Below are 20,446 nucleotides of genomic sequence, written 5' to 3' on the forward strand. Positions count from 1 at the left end.
AATTGAAAGGCAATTAACAAAAAATAATTAATTAAATTAAAATCCAACCCAAAAGTCCACTTCCCCTACCCACTACCAAACACACCTCTAAACACAAAATCAGAAAAAAAGCAAAGGTATGCCCATAACGCACCACTGCGCAAAATAGCAACCTCCACCATTAAATACTATTAACATACCGTTTACTCTCGCTGAAAAAAAAAAAAAAAAAAATCTAAATCATTTTTATTTACAAAGTAAGTTTTTTTTTTTTGGGGTCCTCCATTTTTCCGATCGGCAAAATCGACGGGAATCTCCAATTCCTCGCCGCCGATTTGCCGGAGCTGGACCTTCACTTTGACCCGAAATAAGCATAAAACCACAGGCCCGATTTGCTCTCACGAACCAAACCCTAAGAGAACCTTTTGTTCCACTTTGCAATATTTAAAAAAAAAAAAAAAAATGGGTTTTCTCTGTGTTTGTGCTTTAGGTACAGTGAGATTCACAATCAGCCAAGCTTGATTTTGCTCGAGCTCCCAAATACACGTGGCGATCTGGGTCTTCTTCGCCTCCATTTCTGCTTAAGTTTCAGTGAGTCTTATTTATTTTTTATTTTTTACTTTAATCTGCGTGCTAACTGTTACTGTGCACTTTTAATTTTTAGTAATCTACGACTGTAAAATACGGGCTTTGAAAAATTATGAATTTTTAGTTGGATTCTCTTTTCGGTGCTGGGATTTCGATCTCTGCGCATTCTGTTTTGGCTGTGAATTTAGTGGAATTTGAGCTTGATTTGGAAAATTGAGCTGATTTTTTTTTTTATGCTTTGGCGGGATTTCAAGTTGGGCTTTCGATTTGAGCAGTGAAAAGTGTTTGGTTCTCGAGAAAAATGAGGAAAATGAAATTCTTTAAGTGTGTTTTTATTTTTATTTTTTTTTTATTTTTGTTCTTCGGATGATAAGAAAATAAAAAGTTCGAGTCTTTGCTTACGATTCTAGGTTTTTTTAATTATATTTGATTATTAGTCCGTTCAATTAGCATAAGTCCTCAGTTTGGATTCCATTTTCTAGCTTGAATAAGCATGAGAAAATGGTCTCTGCTTTTATTGTCAATACGGTCTCAGGTAGTAAACTTTTGATGACTTGGTCAATCAACAGTTCATAGTTGGAAATTCTTGAAGCTTGATAGGCACTAAATCCTCTCACTTTTTTATTTTTTATTTTTTCTTATTTCTTTCTAAATATTTGCAGAAATCGAAATGTGGTTATACTTGCAAATTGGGCTCCTTCGGCAGTTAAGGACGCTGGGTAGTTTATAGCTTTTTGGGTTCAAATTTTTGGTATTAAGTGATTTAAGCTCTCTACATGGAAACTAACAAACAGGAGGCTCTTAAAGCGAAGGAGATCGCTGAGAAGCGATTTGCAGAAAAAGACTTTGCGGGTGCAAAAAATTATGCACTGAAGGCGAAAACACTGTATCCAGGACTAGAGGGTATATCTCAAATGGTGGCCACATTTGAAGTTTATGTTGCTTCTGAGGTTAAATTTAATGGTGAAGCTGATTACTATTCGATTCTTGGATTGAAGCCATTTGCAGATAAAGATGCAGTGAAAAAACAGTACAGGAAGATGGCCGTGTTACTTCATCCTGATAAGAATAAATGTGTGGGAGCTGATGGCGCTTTCAAACTTGTTTCTGAAGCATGGAATTTGTTGTCAGATAGTACCAGACGAAGCTCTTACGATGTCCTGAGGAGCAAACAGTCAGCCTCTGTAGTAAACCAGACAAATTTATCTTCAGTTCATGCTTCCGGGGTTACAGGTTTTAATAACTGTTCTAATTCATCAACCTCTCATGGTAGACTTGACACTTTCTGGACTGTTTGCACCTCCTGTAAAGTTCAGTATGAATATCTCCGGAAGTATGTGAATAAGAGACTTTCATGTAAAAACTGCCGGGGTATTTTCATTGCTGTGGAAACTGGTACAGCTCCAGCCACTGGATCTTTCCCTTATTGTCCTTGGTCCTATGTGCCTGGTAATGGATATACAACTCATGGTTATGAAGGGGTTACTTATGTTCCCTCCAACGCTACCTTCTTCACTGGAAATGGGGTCTCAGGATATCATTCTGCACATGGTTATGAGTATGTTTCAAATGTTTCATTTCAGTGGAGCTCGTTTTCAGGAACTTCGACTGGAGTGGTGGGCCCTAATGGACCATCTACTGTAGCCTCTGATGGTGTTTATCAGGTTCATGGAAATGTGAACAAAGCTGGAGTAAAGGTTAAATCAAGATCCAATGGAAAGCGGTCTGTGACAAATTCTGTGGCTAACATAAATTCCAATCTGTGTACTGGCAATAATGAAGTGCCAGTTTCTAATGCCAATAGACCTGATAAGAAAAGAAAAGTAGTCGTGGGAGCCAGTTTCCGAAATGGGTATGATGAAAATATTTCAAAATCTGCTTCAGAAACAAAAGCAGCAAATGGCAATGCCAATGGGGTTGAGCAGAAGGTTTCCAGTGCAAATGAAATTCAAAGTAAACGTTCCTCGATTGCACCAGCATTTGATGCTAGGAAATTGTTGATTGACAAGGCAAGGATGGAAATTCGGAAGAAACTGGAGGAGATGAAGTTGGCATCAACAGCAGCAGTTGCTGCAGTGAAGAGTCCAAAAGAACAGGCTGAAATTGTTCAAGCAGTAGTAGCTAAAGAGACAAATAAAAAAGTAGATTCAGATACATCTGGTCGCCAGTTACATCCAAGTAGAACAGGGCCTCTCTCAATTACCGTCCCCGACTCTGATTTCCATGATTTTGACAAAGATAGGTCTGAGGAATGCTTCAAGCCAAAACAAATATGGGCCTTGTATGATGAAGAGGACGGTATGCCTCGATTGTACTGTTTGATTCGTGAAGTGATCTCAGTCAAACCATTTAAGATTCATATCACTTACTTGAACTCTAAAACCGATAGTGAGTTTGGGACTGTGAACTGGCTGCATTTTGGATTCACTAAATCTTGTGGAAACTTCAGGGCCTGGAGCTCAGATGTTGTTGACCAAGTGAATGTTTTCTCTCATGTTTTGACCCGTGAAAAAGCTGGTAGGGGAGGTTGTGTTCGCATATATCCCAGAAGTGGAGATATTTGGGCTGTATATCGAAATTGGTCTGCAGATTGGAACAGATCAACTCCTGATGAAGTGAGACACCAGTATGAAATGGTGGAAGTTCTTGACGATTACTCTGAAGATCTTGGTGTTTGTGTTTCTCCGTTAGTAAAATTGGCTGGATTCAAGACAGTATATGCAAGAAACACCGACAAGGATGCCATACGGTGGATACCAAGGAGAGAAATGTTACGTTTTTCACACCAGGTGCCATCCTGGTTACTGAAGGGAGGAGAGGGCAATTTGCCAGAAAAATGCTGGGATCTGGACCCGGCTGCAACTCCAGATGAGTTGCTTCATGCTGTTGCAGCGGCAGAGGCTTAACACACTAAAGCAGGGAAGCAAAATTACTTTTGGAGTTCATTTTAGCATTCTTTAGAAAAAAAAAGAAAAAAAAATTAGGTTAACTGTACAAATATGTCACACTTGGTCAGAGACCATTGCAACATTTAACCCCTGATGGTTTAAGAGGGTGCCATGTTTACTGAGTAAAACTTATCATTAGATTTTCCAATATAATGACTGCTTTTTTACATTTTTGTTTCTATAGAGACGTAAATATTATTCAATTCCAACTTTTGCCAAATGGACAACTGAGTGTAATCTGTAATATCTTAGCCACATATGCCAAATAATTTGAAGGCTACAAGGTCAGATTATACCACCATATGAGCCATGGAACCAAAAACTACATTATATGAGCTTTTGATTATGAAGAACAGGGTCCTCCTAGGATATTGGATATTGGCTGAGATGAAGCAAAACCCACATTATATTATTTGCTATCACTTTTACAGTCAACTACAGAGATTTTTGGTTGCTGAGACAAGTGTCACCTGTCACAGAATTGACATTTGGTTTTGTGGTCGCAATTTGACTCTTAAATCGATGCAAGGGGCCATTTTTCTGTATCGCGTTGAAGAAATTAAATCGATCTTGCAGAGTTACTGAGTAGTTTCTTCTCTTTGCTTCATACAGCACGCCAAAAATGTTGCATTCACGTTCACTCATATAGAAACCATTTTTGGTTTATGTAATACTACTCTCAGTTGCAAAGCCGTTGTAACGTCTCTTTTGAACAACAACAACAACAACAACAAAATAAAAATAAAAATAAAAGGTTCAGCAATGCAAGAGCTTTCCAAACTTGAAACCTGCATAAAGTGGAAAAGCTACAAGATTTCATAGTTTCCACGATGATTGAACTTCTTAATCTTTTTTTTTATTTTAATGAAAAATTTTAATTGTTCTTTGTGGGTTTAAGAAAACAAATTTGTACCTAAAGAATGGAAAAGATTGTTGTGTTTGTACCTGTAAATATCTTGTTTAGTCTTAAGACTCTCAGCAAATCAAGGAAAATATATTAGAATTTATTTTGCTGAATTGCAAACTACATGTATTGGAATCTATATTTTCATTTAAAAATCTCTCTATTTGTTAAGACTTAGAATTTGTGAACAAATTGTGTATGAATTCAATATAATTCTTTTTCATAATTTTATCAAATTGAAAAGGATTTTAAGTGAGCTACTATTGTTGATAAAAAAAATAAATAAAATTTTTGAACTGCATGTCAAAAAGCATTTTAGTCAGTAGAATTAATATTGTTAGGAAAAAGATCGTTAATTATATAACAAAATAAAATAAATTCTTTATAATTTATTTTTAAAAAATAATAAATAATAAATCCCCGCAAAAGACGTGTATGCTGTGTTCTACATTAGGAAGTTAAGGAACCAGGAACGTCAACTGATCCGTGTCTTTGCTGTGAAGAAAGCAAAGCTGTTGAAGGAAGGGGCAAATGGATCCTCTTCTATGGCACAAAGTTGCTGCCATCTCTGGTATTTTTCTTTTCCTCTTCTATCATACAATTCAACTCCTCACTACTACTATTCAATTTTTTTTTTTTTTTTTTTTTGGTCAATAGATTTTATGTTTCTTTATTATGAGACCCAACAAAAATTTGTAATCTTTGGTGGAAAAACAGGAGTTGCAGCTCTTGGGTTGGGAACGTATGGTGCCCATGTCTTCAAACCCCAAAACCCAACTTACAAAGAGGTTTCTTTCAGTTTCCTTCCTATCCCTTTTTATTTTTTTGTCCAATATTTCAATGTTTTGTATCTTCGGTTTTTTTTTTTTTTTGTTCTGTTTGGGGGTGGGTGGGTGTTTATTCTGATAATATTTTTACTTGCAAATGATTTGAAGGTTTGGCAAACAGCGTCCCTGTACCATTTGGTTCACACAGCAGCTTTGGTTTCTGCTCCTATAACCAAGCGCCCCAACGTTGTGAGTTCTACATTTATCAATCCTCTTTTTTTTTCTTTTTTTTCCTCCGAGTAGAGGGCATCAATTCAGACAGAGATAGTTTGAGCTGAGAGAGAAGTTATTGTCTTTAGTGGCTTTTTTTCTAGTTTTCCCTTGTGAACTTAGGCCATTGGACAGGTGGTCATGTACCATTCTGTGCCTTCTGGTTGTAGTTTAATTCTTGATTCTTTTTGAAGTTGGACCTTTACTTCAGTCTCTGACTGAAAATAACATTCTCACTGCCACAACCACTAGCAAAAGGTTCTGATTTGAATATCAAGTGAAACCATTATAAGCTATGCATAATCAACTTGGTATCTTTGCTCATTGTGCATACAAATTAGTGCGCATATTTATGCCTCTGTGTTTGCTCATTTCACTGCAATGTTTTTTGCTTCAGTTTGGCGGCCTTTTGAGTGCTGGTATTATCGCATTTTCTGGGACGTAAGTGCTACTATTTTGCAACTGATTTCTTCTGGTTATTCAATATCTTTCATATTATTAGATTGTTTGAAAATATAATTTATCTCAATGTGAAGCTTGTTGAATCTGCGTTGTAAGGGTTTCGATGTGTTGGTTACGTACTCACCTTGTAATTATTAGGGAGTTGTTAAAAGTCAGATAACTAATAATATGGTTAAACCTATGATTTTTTTTTGTATTTTTATTATTATTTTTTTGGGTAAGCTTCACAAGAAACGTGTTGTGTGATTTGTTAAATCTTGCTTTCCATAGAGTGACATATTTTCAGAGGATCCATGCAATACCGTTAATGTTAAATGATCATATATATCTTTTAGTCAAGGCAGTCTACTCTGTTGGAATGACACTTGCTATTTAAATGCTGCTTTTCGAAAGTGTAAAAAAATATTGCCTTCTGGAGTCCTTAGACTTTGCACAACAAGGGTGCCAAGCTTTTGAGTCTGTTCTGTTTGACATCATATTTAGATGCCATGGTTAACCGAGATCAAGCCATTATTGAGAACCATAGACATTTATCTGAATTTTTAACACTTTTCTTTTGAGAGTTATATTTGGAATGTTGAGATTTTTCGTCTCCTAAGTTTTTGGTGTTGGGGAAAAATGAGTTGTTCCTATGAAATTTTTTTTGTTCTGTGTGTTAATCCTGAAAGATGATGAAGAATAAGCTTCAATTTTTTCCAATTTTTTTACACTTGATTTTAGAATTCGGTGACTAGATAGATGTCTAAGTATAATGTCAAATGGTAAAGACCTCCCAATCATTCATCACCTGAAACTTTTTAGCCATACTCAGTGTTTCTATAAGACTTTCGATTGCAGACTTCATGCTGGGTCTATTCATCACAGGACACTACTGATCCTTGTTATGTGGCAAGGGTATGGTTTGTTATAAAGGTTGGTTGTAGGTTCATATTTTGTTCGGCACATGATAGACAGATTGAGGGCTGAAACTTTTCAGCACCTGCTTTTGTCAATATTCACTGGACTGGGTTTGATGAAATTAAACAGGCCAAAAACTTCTGGGTTCTTGCAACATTTTGAAACAGTTTTTTTGTTCTGTGAAGAAACAATCTTTTTCATACTAAATTCCTATCATTACAAGTGATTGTTAATTGAATACTGTGGGTTTTGCAGGTGTTATACTGTGGCATTGCTTGAGGACAGAAAGTATTCTACCTTGGCTCCTTTTGGTGGATTCGCTTTCATTGCTGCTTGGGCTTCCTTGCTATTCTAAATGGATTTTAACTTAAATGGCGGCACAAGTTATGTTGTTGATATCACTGTTTCATTTATCTATTCATCAGACATTTGTTTTTTGCTCATCTATATGTTTCTCCTTGAATGCAGGGCGGGGCGTAGGTGCTGAATCTGCCTTTCCTTCTCTACTTTCGTTTCATGAATATAAAGATCAATGTATTTATTCTGCGACTAGGTGATATATAATGCAGGTGTTGTTCATAATAATGGAACTTTAGATGATCAGATTAGAACATGTCCAACGGTTGTCTCTATAGTTTTATGCAAACCATTTATGACTTATTAAGTACATGACAAACAGCTTTTAGATACCATGTGGAGCCAAAAACCACTTGCAAAAATCTAAATCACTAAACAATTATCTGTTTGGTCTCATAGCAATATTTTCTTCCCCAAAAGACAAGTTGCTGCTCAGTTTGGCACATTTTTTTGTACAAGAAATGACAAGATTTGACAAGCAGTTTTGCAAGTAGCACTTGTCCGCATGCATCAAATATTTGTTTTTTGCTCTTCTTTATATTTCTCCTTGAATGTAGGGCTAGAATGGAAGTGATTTGCATGAGTTCATGTCACTCTGGTCCTGTATAAACATTTCTTCCATTTTTCTTTGTCATATGTTAGGGGAAGCATCATCATAGTTGTCATGTAGCTGTATTCACAGGATTTCAACAAATGCTTTTTAAGGTTTAGTTAAAAACTTAGAACCACTGGAATTCACATGCATGTAGATTTGTACTAGAGTTTCCTAATTGACAAGTTTTGGAAAAACAGCAAAATACAATAAAAAGAAGCAGAGAACACTGAAGAGGCCTAAAAACTGCAGTGGTGTGTGGGGGTTGAAGTGCCGTGGCTGCTTTGCTGTTTAGTAAGATTGTTTCGATAACTGCTCACCCTAAGCTGGCATTGTCATGTGAAAAACCCTTTAATTATTGTTGTTTTGATTTCAAAGTTCCAGCAGAAACCCAAAACCCATTTTTGGGTTTCTCCAGGATGGTGCAGATACCCGTAGTGCTTGGGTCTGCTGCCAAAATCAGAAAGTCCCACAAACTTGGTTTGCATATATTTTAGTCCCAGTACAACAACGGTTGGTTCTAAATGGTTTTTGTTCATGGACCCAAAAAACTAGAAAAAGAAATTCCAAAAAAGATTAATATTTCTTATTTACTAAGGTAGAAATAAAGTTAGTTGCTTAGTGAAGCAGAGCTGGTGGTTGCAGAAGGAAAGTGCTAGTGACCGTCTCGATTCCGTTTCGGTTGGTTTTTGGTTAAAATCATCATCTTTCAAATGAAAGGTTGCAAGTCAAAGTCTCCATATTTACAATCCTTCACTTACCAAGCGAAAAAGATAATATAGCTTCAATCCAAGCAATAGAGAACAGCTTGAAAAGGAAAGGAAAAGGAGAAAAGCTGAGAACCAATTCTATGGTCTTGGTAGATCTTTTTTTAAATATCCTTTTTGAAAAATTTTAAGAGTCTATTTCTATACCATAGAAAAACATTCCCTATCCTTCAATCTCAATCTTATATTTGGTGCTATTTTTTTTTTTTTTTTTTCTTTTGCCTCAAGGAGTGTGACATTAGAATTCACAAGACAGCATCCCTGTTGACATAACAAGCTTATCTGCTTGATACAAAACATGAACATGTCTAACCCTCTTGTTCTGTATGGATTGGTAACCCAATTGTACCTAATTTAACACCAAAGGTCCATTTCTGGGGTCCACAAATCTTGAAACAAAATCACACTAAGACCCCACAACTGTTATCATATTCATCAAATGCCAACATCAAAACCCCTTTTGGGACATGCAATATTATAGCAACCAGGAAAGGTTATTAGTCTTATCAGCTTCCAATGAAGTTGTTTATTCTATATAAACCACATAAAGATGGATGGGTTTCTTTTACTGAAAAAAAATAATAAAAATAAAACTAATTAATTGGAGACTGAAAAAGAATAAGAAAAAAGAAACATAATGATGGAGGAGCCACTCAACACAATATGCAATAATGCTTCTGCACTTTGATTCCTTCATATATGGCTCTAAGGAAGAAGAATTAACAGGAAGAGTGGTGGACCAAAGTTGACAGAGTGGTTTTGTTTTCATTTGCAAAAGTTAATTCCTTTTCCCTCCTTAAACAAGGCATAAAGTAACTCCATTGATGAAGACAGAACACCAAAGGGAATGTGAAATTGAAGATCAAACAAAATCATAATTATATTCCAAGAAAAATGATTCCCCATCTCTATTTTTTTTTTTTAACCCCCACAAAATGTGGATCAATAAATTGAAACCAATATAAACAAGAAATTCATAATAAAAAAATGAAATGCATCCAAAATTATGTAAAAAGGTAGACCAGAAACTTTGTATAAATTAGATTTTATTAGCATTTGTTTCAGTGTAACAGAGATCTCTAAACCCTTTTTCCTCTTTTGCTCTGCAACCTGAATTCTTTCACTACATTCTTTAAACTAAAGCATACTACATATTACATTCTCTCCTAAAACCCACAAGCTTCCCTTGCTTGCTTTCTGTGATTACATTTTAGAAAGGAAAAAAGGCTTGTAAAAAATTTAAAAAAAAAAAAAAAAAAAAAAAGAACCTGTTACATATTAGCCTTTCTGTATTCGATTAACTTTACTATCTCCACCAAAAAGTAATATGGAGAAGAACCTTCTAGTGTTCCTCTCTCCGTTCGTATGACCTCCTACGTAGTTGACTTGCCCGTCAACTTTGAGGTAAAATATAATTAACATGAAAAAAAAAAAAAAGGAAGGAAGAGAAAGAAAGTCCTGTTGTATCAAACCCTGAATTAGTCTCTCAGAATCCAATCTTCTACCTCTATACTTTCTGTTTGTCCAAATATCTATATAACTGTTGATATGCCATTCGCCATTGATGATGCAAATGGGCTCTCTGGAAGGTTAAGTCCTTGGCCGCTGCAATAAAACAGAAATAGAAAAATAGAGGATTTTTAAACAAACTGAATAAACATTCATTTTAGATGTCTTGAAAAGCAACACCAGGTTACCTATCTTGGTCTTTATAATTAGTGTTAATATGCCAGAGTTTATCCTCACTGCTTGAACCATTGTTAAAAACATCCATCAAATAGTTAAAACGCTCAGCAGATGGGAAATCAGCTTGTTCTGCAGATGCTGCAGGATATGGAACAAAATAGGTCAGGAGGTTTGGAAAACAGAAAGCATGTAATGAAACACGATATTAAAAGATTGCTAATGTTAAAGATTTGATGAACCTTCCGGAAGTTTCAAATCATCCATTGAGTAGCCATAGTAGGGACGATGAGACAATGGCTTAGCACCTAATTGCAACTCCGAAAGACATCTTCTCTCAAGTTCAAAAGCTTGCTCATTTTCCTCAATTAGTTGCTTCCTCAGCAACCTTGAATGATCACATACTCTCGGCACTGCATAAAGATAAATTAAGGTTAAAAAACGTAACATAGCCTCAGAATGAAAAATAATATACTGGAACGTTTATTTTAATATTTTTCTCACTAGAGTGAAACTCTGAATCTCCGTCTATAAAGTGCGGACTGCAGCACATGGGTGGCTGTATTTTCTCCAAAAACTTCCTGTATGCCAATATCCATGATACAATCAAAATCTGACATACATTTCCAAAGATAGTGGAAAATGAAGCATGCTTTATTAATTTTTATTTTTAAATATATAAGGAACTAAAATTAACAAAATTCTTTATACTTCTTTTCCTTTTCCCTCATAGATTCCAAACTCCAAACATAACCTAGAAGTGCATCATTTGAGAATTTCATAAAGCAGATAAACATGGAAAGGAAGCACTTTGTTTTGTCAATAAAGGGACAGAAGCCCTCTGGTTAATCAGAGGGTTGTGAACTACTCAAAAGGTCAAATCCCAAGAATCAAGAAGACAGATTAAAAGTTATCAACATCATATAACTTAATTCAAAGATTCCAGTGTTTCTTCTTTTAGATAAAAATTCTCTAATGTTTTTGCTTTTGAGTCAATATTCTAAAGCTAAGTTACTTTCTTCTTATTTAAGTCACCATTCATTAGGTCCAAATTTTCCATGTAATGGCCTACCCTCATTCAAATTGTCATCAAGTATAAAGATATGCTTTCCTGGTTGGAGAAAAAAAAATCAATTAGCAAGCTAATGAACACCTAGCCAAGAAATTGAAAATGAAGACTCCACTTAATGACATCCAAAAAACAACCACATACATTGAAATCACTCTACGGTATGAGCAGAAACGAGGATTTTCCAATCAGAATCTATACTGCAGAAGATACCATAGGGACAGCATGAAATCGTTGAAGAAAACCTTCTCTTTTTTAACTTATGGACGCCGAAAATTTAGAATAAAAAGTAAAGAAAGACAATAGTACCTTAAACTAAACAAAATTGAACATGGAAACAGGTTACTTCATCTTTAAACTTTAATTAAACTGAAAATTATTACCTGTCAACAAGCCTTGACTTTTCCCTGTAAGGTTTCACCAGGACACGAGCCCCACATACAAAATGAGGATTTCCCTTTGATAAAATCTGTCTTACTGTCTCTGGGTAAACAAAGGTAACAAATCCAAACATCCTCTTCTGTTGGCATGGAATCCTTACATCTTGAACAGGTCCAAATTTGCTACAGGTTATAGTTAACAAGGAAATTGGCAAACAGTGAGACACAACTTCAAAACAATAATAATAAATAGTCAAAATCTGTTAAAACAATGGTTAACTCTCAAGGAAGCACCCAAAACATCCTTACTTGAAGTAGTTGGAAACATCTTGCTCGGTGAAGGAACTTTCAGCTGGAAAAGTAAGATAAATCTGTCGAGAACCAGCAACAATGCCACCGGGATCATTTTTCTCACCAGTATACTCTAGATATCTTGGAAAATCCTCGGCCAAGATAACTGAGTGCTGTCCATGAGGCCTGTAAATAGTAACTCAAAAGCTAAGCAACTGCAACAGAAGAATTTATGATTAATAAAGAACAGTACTATCAAAAAGAAAAACACCTGTCAATGACACGGATTCTGTTCTTCAATCGAGAAAGAAGCTTTGTCAGACTGTAGCCAGCCTTACCATGTCTCTGGCTCTCAGTAAGGTAACCCTCAGCCTGAAGAGTCCTCCCAAATTTCTCATAATACATCATTGGTAAAGAAGCAATTGATACTGGAAAACCTCTTCTTGATTTCAAAAGCTCAGTTAGCTCCACCTCCAGCTTCTCAAGAGACCCAGGAGAAATGGCATGATCATCATTCGAAAGCTCACTTGAATTCGAATTAAAAATCTGTGAAAAGCTCTCCCCCATGGGATGGCCATGAAAGTACCTACAGTTGTTTCCATGCTTACAAAACCCCTTGTTGAAGTAATGGCAAATCTTTACAGGAAATTCCGGCATGCTTGGAGACCTTCGACTGGTTCTCACACCCAATGCAGGTTCAGGGTAATAGTAATTGTTTGAAAAGTCTGAACTAACCGAATTGACAGATTCCATTGGATCTTCCAAACTCAAGAACTGTAATTGTTCTTGGAGATGGAAATCTTCACCAACTGAATCCGGATACCCTTGTGGAACAAGGTCTACATTATGCACATGTTGCTGATCAGCAGCTAATTGGGAATCCCAGTATGAATTTGCTGCCAATATAGTTGCAGGAGAGGAAATTGAACGCACTGATGAAGCTGGTGAGTATGAAGAGAAATGTAAAGGCAGGTCTGAAACAGGTGCTTGGTTCAGCTGATGAGGTGAGATTGGAGAAGAAACTGCCGGTTTGGACAAGCCAAGCTCCGTTTTGGCTTTATTGATCAAAGAATGGATCAGATTATCCGGGCTGAAAGCCAATCGGATCATCTCTCGCTCACCGTGATCTTGCAATAGAAGATAGCCAATGATCTTAGAAACATTTTCAGGCTCTAAAATCTGGATTCTATTATAAACCACTCTTGTAGACTCTGTAAAATCCATCTCAGATCTTAAACCTGCAAATGCAAAATTCAATCGAAGAAAAACATATCAGTAAAACAGATAATAACTGCAAAGAAACAAACATATTTAGCAATTGAGTAAAAATAAATTCAAATATACAACTGAAAAAGGAGATTAATGGCTAAAGAAAAAATCTGTCTTTTTCTTTTTTGTTCTCAATACAAAACAGATATATACGTTTACATCTGATCCTAGCAGTTCATACTGCTATTTACGGCTATAAAAATCTTAAAACAGCATTAAAGCCATGGATATCAAATAGGGAAACCAAAAAAATCATTAAAGGTAACCTTGTAGGTTCTGACAAAATCATCTTCCACATATTGGCCACCAAATTATCTTCAACCGCATAATGTCTTGTTTTTTTTCTTATTTTTCTTTTACCGCCACAGAAATATAATTTAGAAACTTCAAAGCTTCAAAAGGGAAAGAGAAATCCAGGCAACATTTTACCAAAAACGGGAAGCTGAATAAAACCCAGATAAAAAATTAAAAAAAAAAAAAAAAAAGTTGCAAAACACCCAGTTCAAGAAGAGAAGCATCAGCAGTAAAAACAAGCATTTTTTTTTTCTTCCAATTAGAAAAAATATTAACCTCTAAGTAGGAAATTTTATAGGCAAGAAATTTGTAACTCTGTAGAAAACAAAATAGAGTAGAAATACTAACTAAAAAAACTATGCTTTTCTATGATGATCGAGATTAGAAAGGAGAAGGAAACCTGGAATCCATAAATTTTCCATGGAAAACTGTAAAGAGAACATAATTAATGTAACTCAACCAACTAAACAATATAGAGCAGATGTAGAAATGCTCTTTCCAGACAAAAAGAAACTTTGATTTTGAACAATTACTCAAGACCATTTTTTTTCAAAAAAAAAAAATGATTTAATGTATATTAAAAGTAGAAAAGGTCAAAATATTAATTATTGTAAAAGCCAACATCTTGCATTACAGATTTTCCCAAGCAAACCCACAAGAGAAATTTAGTGGTAAAATGGAGCAGAGAAAAAGAGGAAGAAAGAAAAACGAAAAGAAAATTTTGTTGTTCTCATTCTTAAAGTATAAAAAATCAAAAACACATCCCAACGCATAGTTTTAAAAACATCTCAAATCCAGTATGAAAATTTTCAGAAAAATTATACCATTCAGAGTGATAAACCAACACACATACACAAAGTCGCACACACAAACACATATAAAAATATAATTTTCTTTTTTTCTTATTTTTTTTTTAAGTTCCTAGTCACATAAGAACTCCAACAGACACAGTTCTGAGCATATTTAAAAAATACCCAAATGAAAAAAAAAAAATTGAATTTTTCACCATAATTAACCATGTAAAGAGCAGAAGAAGAAAAAGAAGAAATGGTAGTTTGCAGCCATTGTTGAACAAAGATCATACCCACAAAATCTTTAACAACTGTGAAGAAGAAACAAAATCAGACGAACCAATCCAAGGCCTGAAATTCCACTATGGCCATGACTGATGATTAATCACTCAGTTAACACCCTCTCTCTGTTTCTTTCTTCTTCTTCTTCTTCTTCCTCCTCTTCGCTCTCTCTGTGTGTGTAGAGAACTTTTACGCTATTTTTATCTTCTTCTCTTCTATTCCAATTCTCTCACTAAAAACGACACCAATTCTCAAAAAAAGCAAAATGACAGAAAGGATAGCTTTTAAGGGCGCCTTGTCTTTAGTTCAAATCAAAACACATATAAATATATATACACATATATATTGTATGTATAACCTCTCTATCTCTCTCTCTCTTTAAAATCACATGAGAAAATAAAATTTATTTTTTTAATAATTTGTTTTAATTCAATTAATTATTAGTTCAATTTTCCATTTTAAGTTTACTCTTATCTTAAATGATTAAAAATAAAATAAAATATATATTTTTTTCATTTGGTCAAATTGTTAATGTTGTTAAATATATAAATATTTACATATATATATATATATATATTTTTTTTTTTAAATTTACAGGTTGTATCCGTCGTTACAGAAAATTGCGGGAATTTATTGAAAATGCGCCTGGATTTCCGAAACAGCCTACGTATGTAATGACAAAACTACCCACCGTGAATTTTGAAAAGGTCCAAACAGTTTTTTTTAATTAAGTATCATATTATCCTTTTTTTTTTTTTTAAATTAAAATAACAAAAAAGAAAAAAGTTTCGGAAATATCTATGTGGCTCTAGCTTTACGAGCTGGAGATGTCCACTGGATCATATATATTTGGGAGACTATATATTATGGTCTGTATCGCATAATCAGTGTGAAATCTATTCTCCACCGTGGGATTGAAAAAATTTAAACAGTTGGGTGGGACCCACGTAGCACGGTTTTTTGTTTTTTTTTTTTTTTTTTTTTTTTTTTTTGGGGCGTAAGATGGAAAACGGGTGGCTGGCTGACATATCGCGAGAAGTGGGCCCAACAAGAAGTTGATGAACGGTCCTGATTATATCCCATGAAGCTCTACAAAATCTAATCTAGCAACTGCATGCACGACAGGTGGCACATAAGCGGCGAATAACAGTCTTCTTCTTTTTTCTTTTTTTTTTTTTCTTTTTTTTTAATTTTTGGGTCCAGGGGTGTTGTGCTGTTTGTGGATAGACAGAGAATCATAACCGCTAAGATGTACTTTTCAATTACCCAGATTTCTCTTATGTGGGACCCACATCGTCCCTCTCATCCGTACCCCATTTAGATCCTACCTGGCAATATATATCTGGGTCCCACTTTAAAAGGGTGATTATTATTTTTTAAGTTTCAGTTCTTCTTCTTCTTCTCCGTGATTGGTGGTTAAATAATTGCTTCAATCTTTTTCCCTTTTGTGTCTCTTTTTTTTTTTTTTTGAAAAACCCTTTTGTGTCTCTTTATTTATTATTTTTTTTTTTTGGCCCTTTTCTTTCTATTTTAATTCTTTTCATAATAAAAGCACCAATAATTGCCTGACACTATTTGTGGTAGTTAATTTCATTATAAAGTCTAGAAAAACTATGACTAGTATTATCTCATAGATTAACTCAGATTTTAATTTTAAAAAAATAAAATTATGAGTCATTAGTGATGATAGATAATTTGTTTCTCGGTTTATATGGAATTCACCAATTTTCTTTTCGGTTAAATTTACTTTCTTTAAAAACCCAAATTTATAAAATACTTCTAGAACTTGTTAAAAGGAAAAAAAAAGGAAAATGACTCGGAAATTGTTTGTATATATGCTTGTAATAATGAAGAAAAGTGAAGGGTAAAAGATTTGCTTAATTTTACCTATTCAACATGCAAGAAGGTAGGATTAATTAGTTTTAGATTCAAGCATGATTCTGATGAATCTAATTTAGGTTTATTCTTTGGAGAGAATTTTGGGAAGTTAATTTACTTTTTCTCCATTAGAATAGGACCTTTCTTGTTAAAGCCAATTAGTTTAATCAGTTTTGCTCAGTCTAATTTCATATCTAATTTATGCCACTTGGGAGCCCAGGTGATAAAAGGAGGGTCAAAATACAGAGAATTTAGTTAAGACAAAATATTTATAAAAAAAAAAAAAAAAAAAAAAAAAAAAAAAAAGGATTCGTACGATTATTATAAGCTAGTTAATGGTACAAAATCATTCAGAGTGGCAATTTTAATAATCTTCAATTCGAATTTCCTGACTCCTACTTAAATTGAAAACCTATGGCTTTATTAGATTATTTCACTTTTAATATGTGAATTTCCGAAAAAGATTATTTGTGAGGAGTCCTACATTTTTATTTTTTATTTTTTTCAAGAGAAGGAGTTCAGTCCTCCATTAGTTGCAACTGTTTTTCATATATCTTACTTTTACATATATATTTGGTAGCAAAAACAATGATGGGATTAGTTAATAATTAGTATAAATAATCTAAAAACTTAAAAAGGCATCCAATAAATAAATCATACTATTATCATTTTTAAAAATAAATAATAATAAATCATTCTAGCTATCATGCTCAGTCCAATCTCATATAAGAAATATACATTCCCTTAAAAAAAAAATATATATATATATATATATATATACACATTCCATTTGGAATGTTGGACATATATAAATTTTTATTAAACCAAATGTAAAACGGTTCAATTCAAATCCATCATGCATTCTAACATTCCAAACGAGTCCATAATGTATGTATCTTTTATCGGTTCTTCTTCGTATGATTTTAGAAAAATTAAAAAGTAAATTATGGAAAGAAAAAGAAAATTTAAAATGAAAAAAAAAATGTTGGATATGTTTAAAGAAAGCAAGATTCAAGCAATTCACATGCATGGTGAACAAAAACAGACAAGACAAAAAGGATAGCATAAAAGCTACGGGGAAAGTAGAAAATCTTGGATATTGTATCCTCATTCCAAATACCTGAATATATATATATATATATATATGGCCATTTAATCCTCAGCCGTTGATTCCTTAGGCCCTACTACTGCATGACTACTTTGCATTTGTCTCCGCTCACCGAGCTGTTGACGCTCTAAAATGACTAACGACTTTCTTGCACCTTTATTCTCATATATTCACAATTTCACACACACACACAGATATATATATATATATATATACACACACATATATATACACACACAAATTTTCCACTCAAAAAGTTCTCTGGATTTTAAAAAAGTGAAAAATAATTGTATGGCAAGTATTAAGAATTTGTAATTCAGTTAAACATAACGGTTTATATAGAAATTATATACGTTAAATAATAATAATAATAATAATATTGGAAGTTAAATCTAAAAATTTGGATGAGATAGATATAAGCATATGCTCCTTTATTTATTTGTTTGTTTATTTGATAAACAACCATATACTCCTTGAGTTTCATCTTTCTCAAATTCTTGTATATATATCTGGGTCCCAAAAATAAAGTTATGAAAAACCTTTATGTGTAGATGGGGATTTCAGGGGAGAGGCATTGGAATGCATATATATATACATATATTGGCCAATTGTGGATTTTTTTTTTTTTTCTCAAATCTATATCAATACGAACCAAAGAATCTAGTATTAACTAGAAAGCAGAAGTGACGTTTATGAGATGAATTTTTCTCTACTTTTGTACATATATGCTAGTTAATTTTAATTAGTAGTATATATACATGTAGATATGTACACAAATTTTGAAGACAGACATGATTTTTTTTTTTTTCATTGTCTCCTTTATGTCTTGTTAAGAACTATTTCTAGTATATTACCCAAAAAAAAAAAAAGAAAAAAGAAAATAATTAGTTCTAGTAAAGGGAGAGAGATAGAGAGAGGAAAGAAAAAAAAAAAAACAATTAACGATAACAAGCTTAATTGTTCTCAACTCTCCGATGGCTTTTATTCAAAAAAAAAAAAAGGGGGGGGGGGGGGGGGGGGGAAACTCTCCCAAGGCTTTTATAGACATTGGAAACTCCACTTGCATTTGCATGCATACATCTTAATTTATTTATTTATTTATTTATTTTTGGGACGGTGCATATATAATTAATTTGAATATGAATTTATGATTATGTTAATATTGTTGTGTTTCTTCATTTCCTAAGCAGGTTATGGTACTCACTTTTTATACATTAAAATTTTCTGCTTAGAAATTCTAGGTCCATTTGTGAAGAAAAAGAAATAAAATTTAATGAAAAAAAACAATTTATTATGGAATTTTGTTCTACAAACTGTTAAAAGTGATGCTAAAGGTACTAACTAAGAAAAATATTTACTAAGATATATTATTATTTTATTGATTAAAATTTTAACATATTTTAAATGATAAATATAGCTAAATATAAGTCAATATTATAATAACATATCACTTGTTAAATATTTTATTAGATTAATTGCTACTTCTAATATTATTCAACAATGAAATATTGATAGGTTGTAACCGTGACTTGTAAGCAAATATTTTGAGTAGGGTAAAAATGAATAAAATTATGTCATACAAAAATATATAATAAATAAACAATGATCTGCAAACATTGTAAATTAAAAATTTTAATTACACAAAAACAGAAGTTTGTTGATCGAAATAATTAAAACTTATTGGGTTTTAGAGCAATTCTTTTTTTTATCATTGAAAATTCAAATTCAAAGGATCATTTTGTGAAAAAGTAGTGATTTTACTACTATTGTTATCATACAAAGTTGATAGAAGTATGGTAAAAACTAGGAGTAAAAGTGGGAAAAATATATTGAAAGAAAGAGTGCTTTACACATAAGATTTGTTCACAAGGTTGCTTGAAAATCAATCTACGAATCAAAAAATTCCGTGTGTAAAACGTTGCTTAATTGGATGATCAAATCGATATGGCCATGCCAATGGAGATTGATTTTCGTGTCCTATTATATATTATATCCATTTATATGGGTTTACTAATTACTTTCAATTGTTTATCATCATTTAGATTTTCAAGAAATGATTAAAGTAAGGTAAAAGGATAGTAAAAAACACCATGTTTTTATAACAAATTGACAAAATTCAAACCAATCAATAAATAAATAAAATAAAATATATAAATAAGTAAACAAGCATATAGTTTTCTCACACCAGGAGTTAGAGGACCACCAAAACTAGTAGAAAAATGGCAAGGATTTAATTTATATATTAGGGAAACGGGGACCTTAGAGAAATAATGGGCATATGGGCTAGGACAATATTTATTATTATTTAATTAATGTTGTCAGCGGGGTGCAAGATGAAGATGGTCACATATATCTAAAGCATGATTAAGGCTGGTGATTACGACACCCCCTTCATAATTAATCAACCAACATAATTAATTGGATGAAAGAAATCCTTATCCTAATTTCATTTCGAACAAAATCTTCCCCACCATCATGTTCTTATGTGTACGGCCTACTTATTAGTGGTCAAAGCTCTCATTAATTAATTTATACTATTTGCCTTTTTTTAAAAAAAAGTTAAATCATTTTTTTTTTTATAAAAGTCTTAACTATTTCAAAATAAAAAAGTTAATAATATTAAGATTATCAATTTTGTTATATCAAAATTACATATCATATTTATATTTTCAATATATATTTTTTTTGCTTGGTAATTAGAATAATTATTTTAGATGAGCAAAATAATAATAATAATAATGATTTTGAAAGCATATGTGATATATTCTTAACCTTTGTCCTAGCTTTGGAAATCAAGATGGAGTTTGTGAGTGAAAGTGACTAATAGGTAACAGATGGCAAAGACCATATTTTTTTATCTTCTTCTAACA

At 33.1% G+C, this 20,446-nt stretch overlaps 3 protein-coding genes across 5 annotated transcripts; 2 read left to right on the plus strand and 1 right to left on the minus strand.

Annotated features, from left to right (window-relative positions):
- The first annotated feature begins 79 nt into the window (after nt 1-79).
- Nucleotides 80-3,682, plus strand: LOC107432209 (uncharacterized). Of its 2 annotated transcripts, none has more exons than XM_048471514.2 (2): nt 80-570; nt 1,230-3,682. In XM_048471514.2, the coding sequence occupies exon 2, from the start codon at nt 1,344-1,346 to the stop codon at nt 3,471-3,473; it is 2,130 nt and encodes a 709-aa protein (XP_048327471.1). In that variant the 5' UTR covers nt 80-570; nt 1,230-1,343; the 3' UTR covers nt 3,474-3,682. The 2 variants fall into 2 exon arrangements, with proteins under 2 accessions (XP_048327471.1, XP_015898780.1); XM_016043294.4 differs by lacking the exon at nt 80-570 and having other exon boundaries at nt 1,330-1,470; nt 1,566-3,682.
- A 1,148-nt stretch (nt 3,683-4,830) lies between these two features.
- LOC107432210 (uncharacterized) lies at nt 4,831-7,504 on the plus strand. The gene is made up of 6 exons (XM_048471515.2): nt 4,831-4,990; nt 5,137-5,207; nt 5,355-5,435; nt 5,854-5,897; nt 7,071-7,198; nt 7,284-7,504. Exons 1-5 carry the CDS (start codon nt 4,951-4,953, stop codon nt 7,168-7,170), a joined length of 336 nt encoding a protein of 111 aa, XP_048327472.1. The 5' UTR covers nt 4,831-4,950; the 3' UTR covers nt 7,171-7,198; nt 7,284-7,504.
- Nucleotides 7,505-9,560: 2,056 nt separating this feature from the next.
- LOC107432190 (zinc finger CCCH domain-containing protein 18) lies at nt 9,561-14,893 on the minus strand. 2 transcript variants are annotated; one of them, XM_048471405.2, is made up of 8 exons: nt 14,602-14,893; nt 12,226-13,192; nt 11,973-12,140; nt 11,667-11,846; nt 10,719-10,795; nt 10,457-10,627; nt 10,229-10,355; nt 9,561-10,136 (listed from the first exon to the last, which is right to left on the minus strand). In XM_048471405.2, the coding sequence occupies exons 2-8, from the start codon at nt 13,176-13,178 to the stop codon at nt 10,064-10,066; spliced, it is 1,749 nt and encodes a 582-aa protein (XP_048327362.1). In that variant the 5' UTR covers nt 13,179-13,192; nt 14,602-14,893; the 3' UTR covers nt 9,561-10,063. The 2 variants fall into 2 exon arrangements, with proteins under 2 accessions (XP_048327362.1, XP_060672867.1); XM_060816884.1 differs by lacking the exon at nt 14,602-14,893 and adding an exon at nt 13,490-13,673.
- Nucleotides 14,894-20,446: the final 5,553 nt, after the last annotated feature.

The sequence above is a fragment of the Ziziphus jujuba genome, chromosome 4, assembly GCF_031755915.1.
Source record: "Ziziphus jujuba cultivar Dongzao chromosome 4, ASM3175591v1".
NCBI lineage: Eukaryota > Viridiplantae > Streptophyta > Magnoliopsida > Rosales > Rhamnaceae > Ziziphus > Ziziphus jujuba.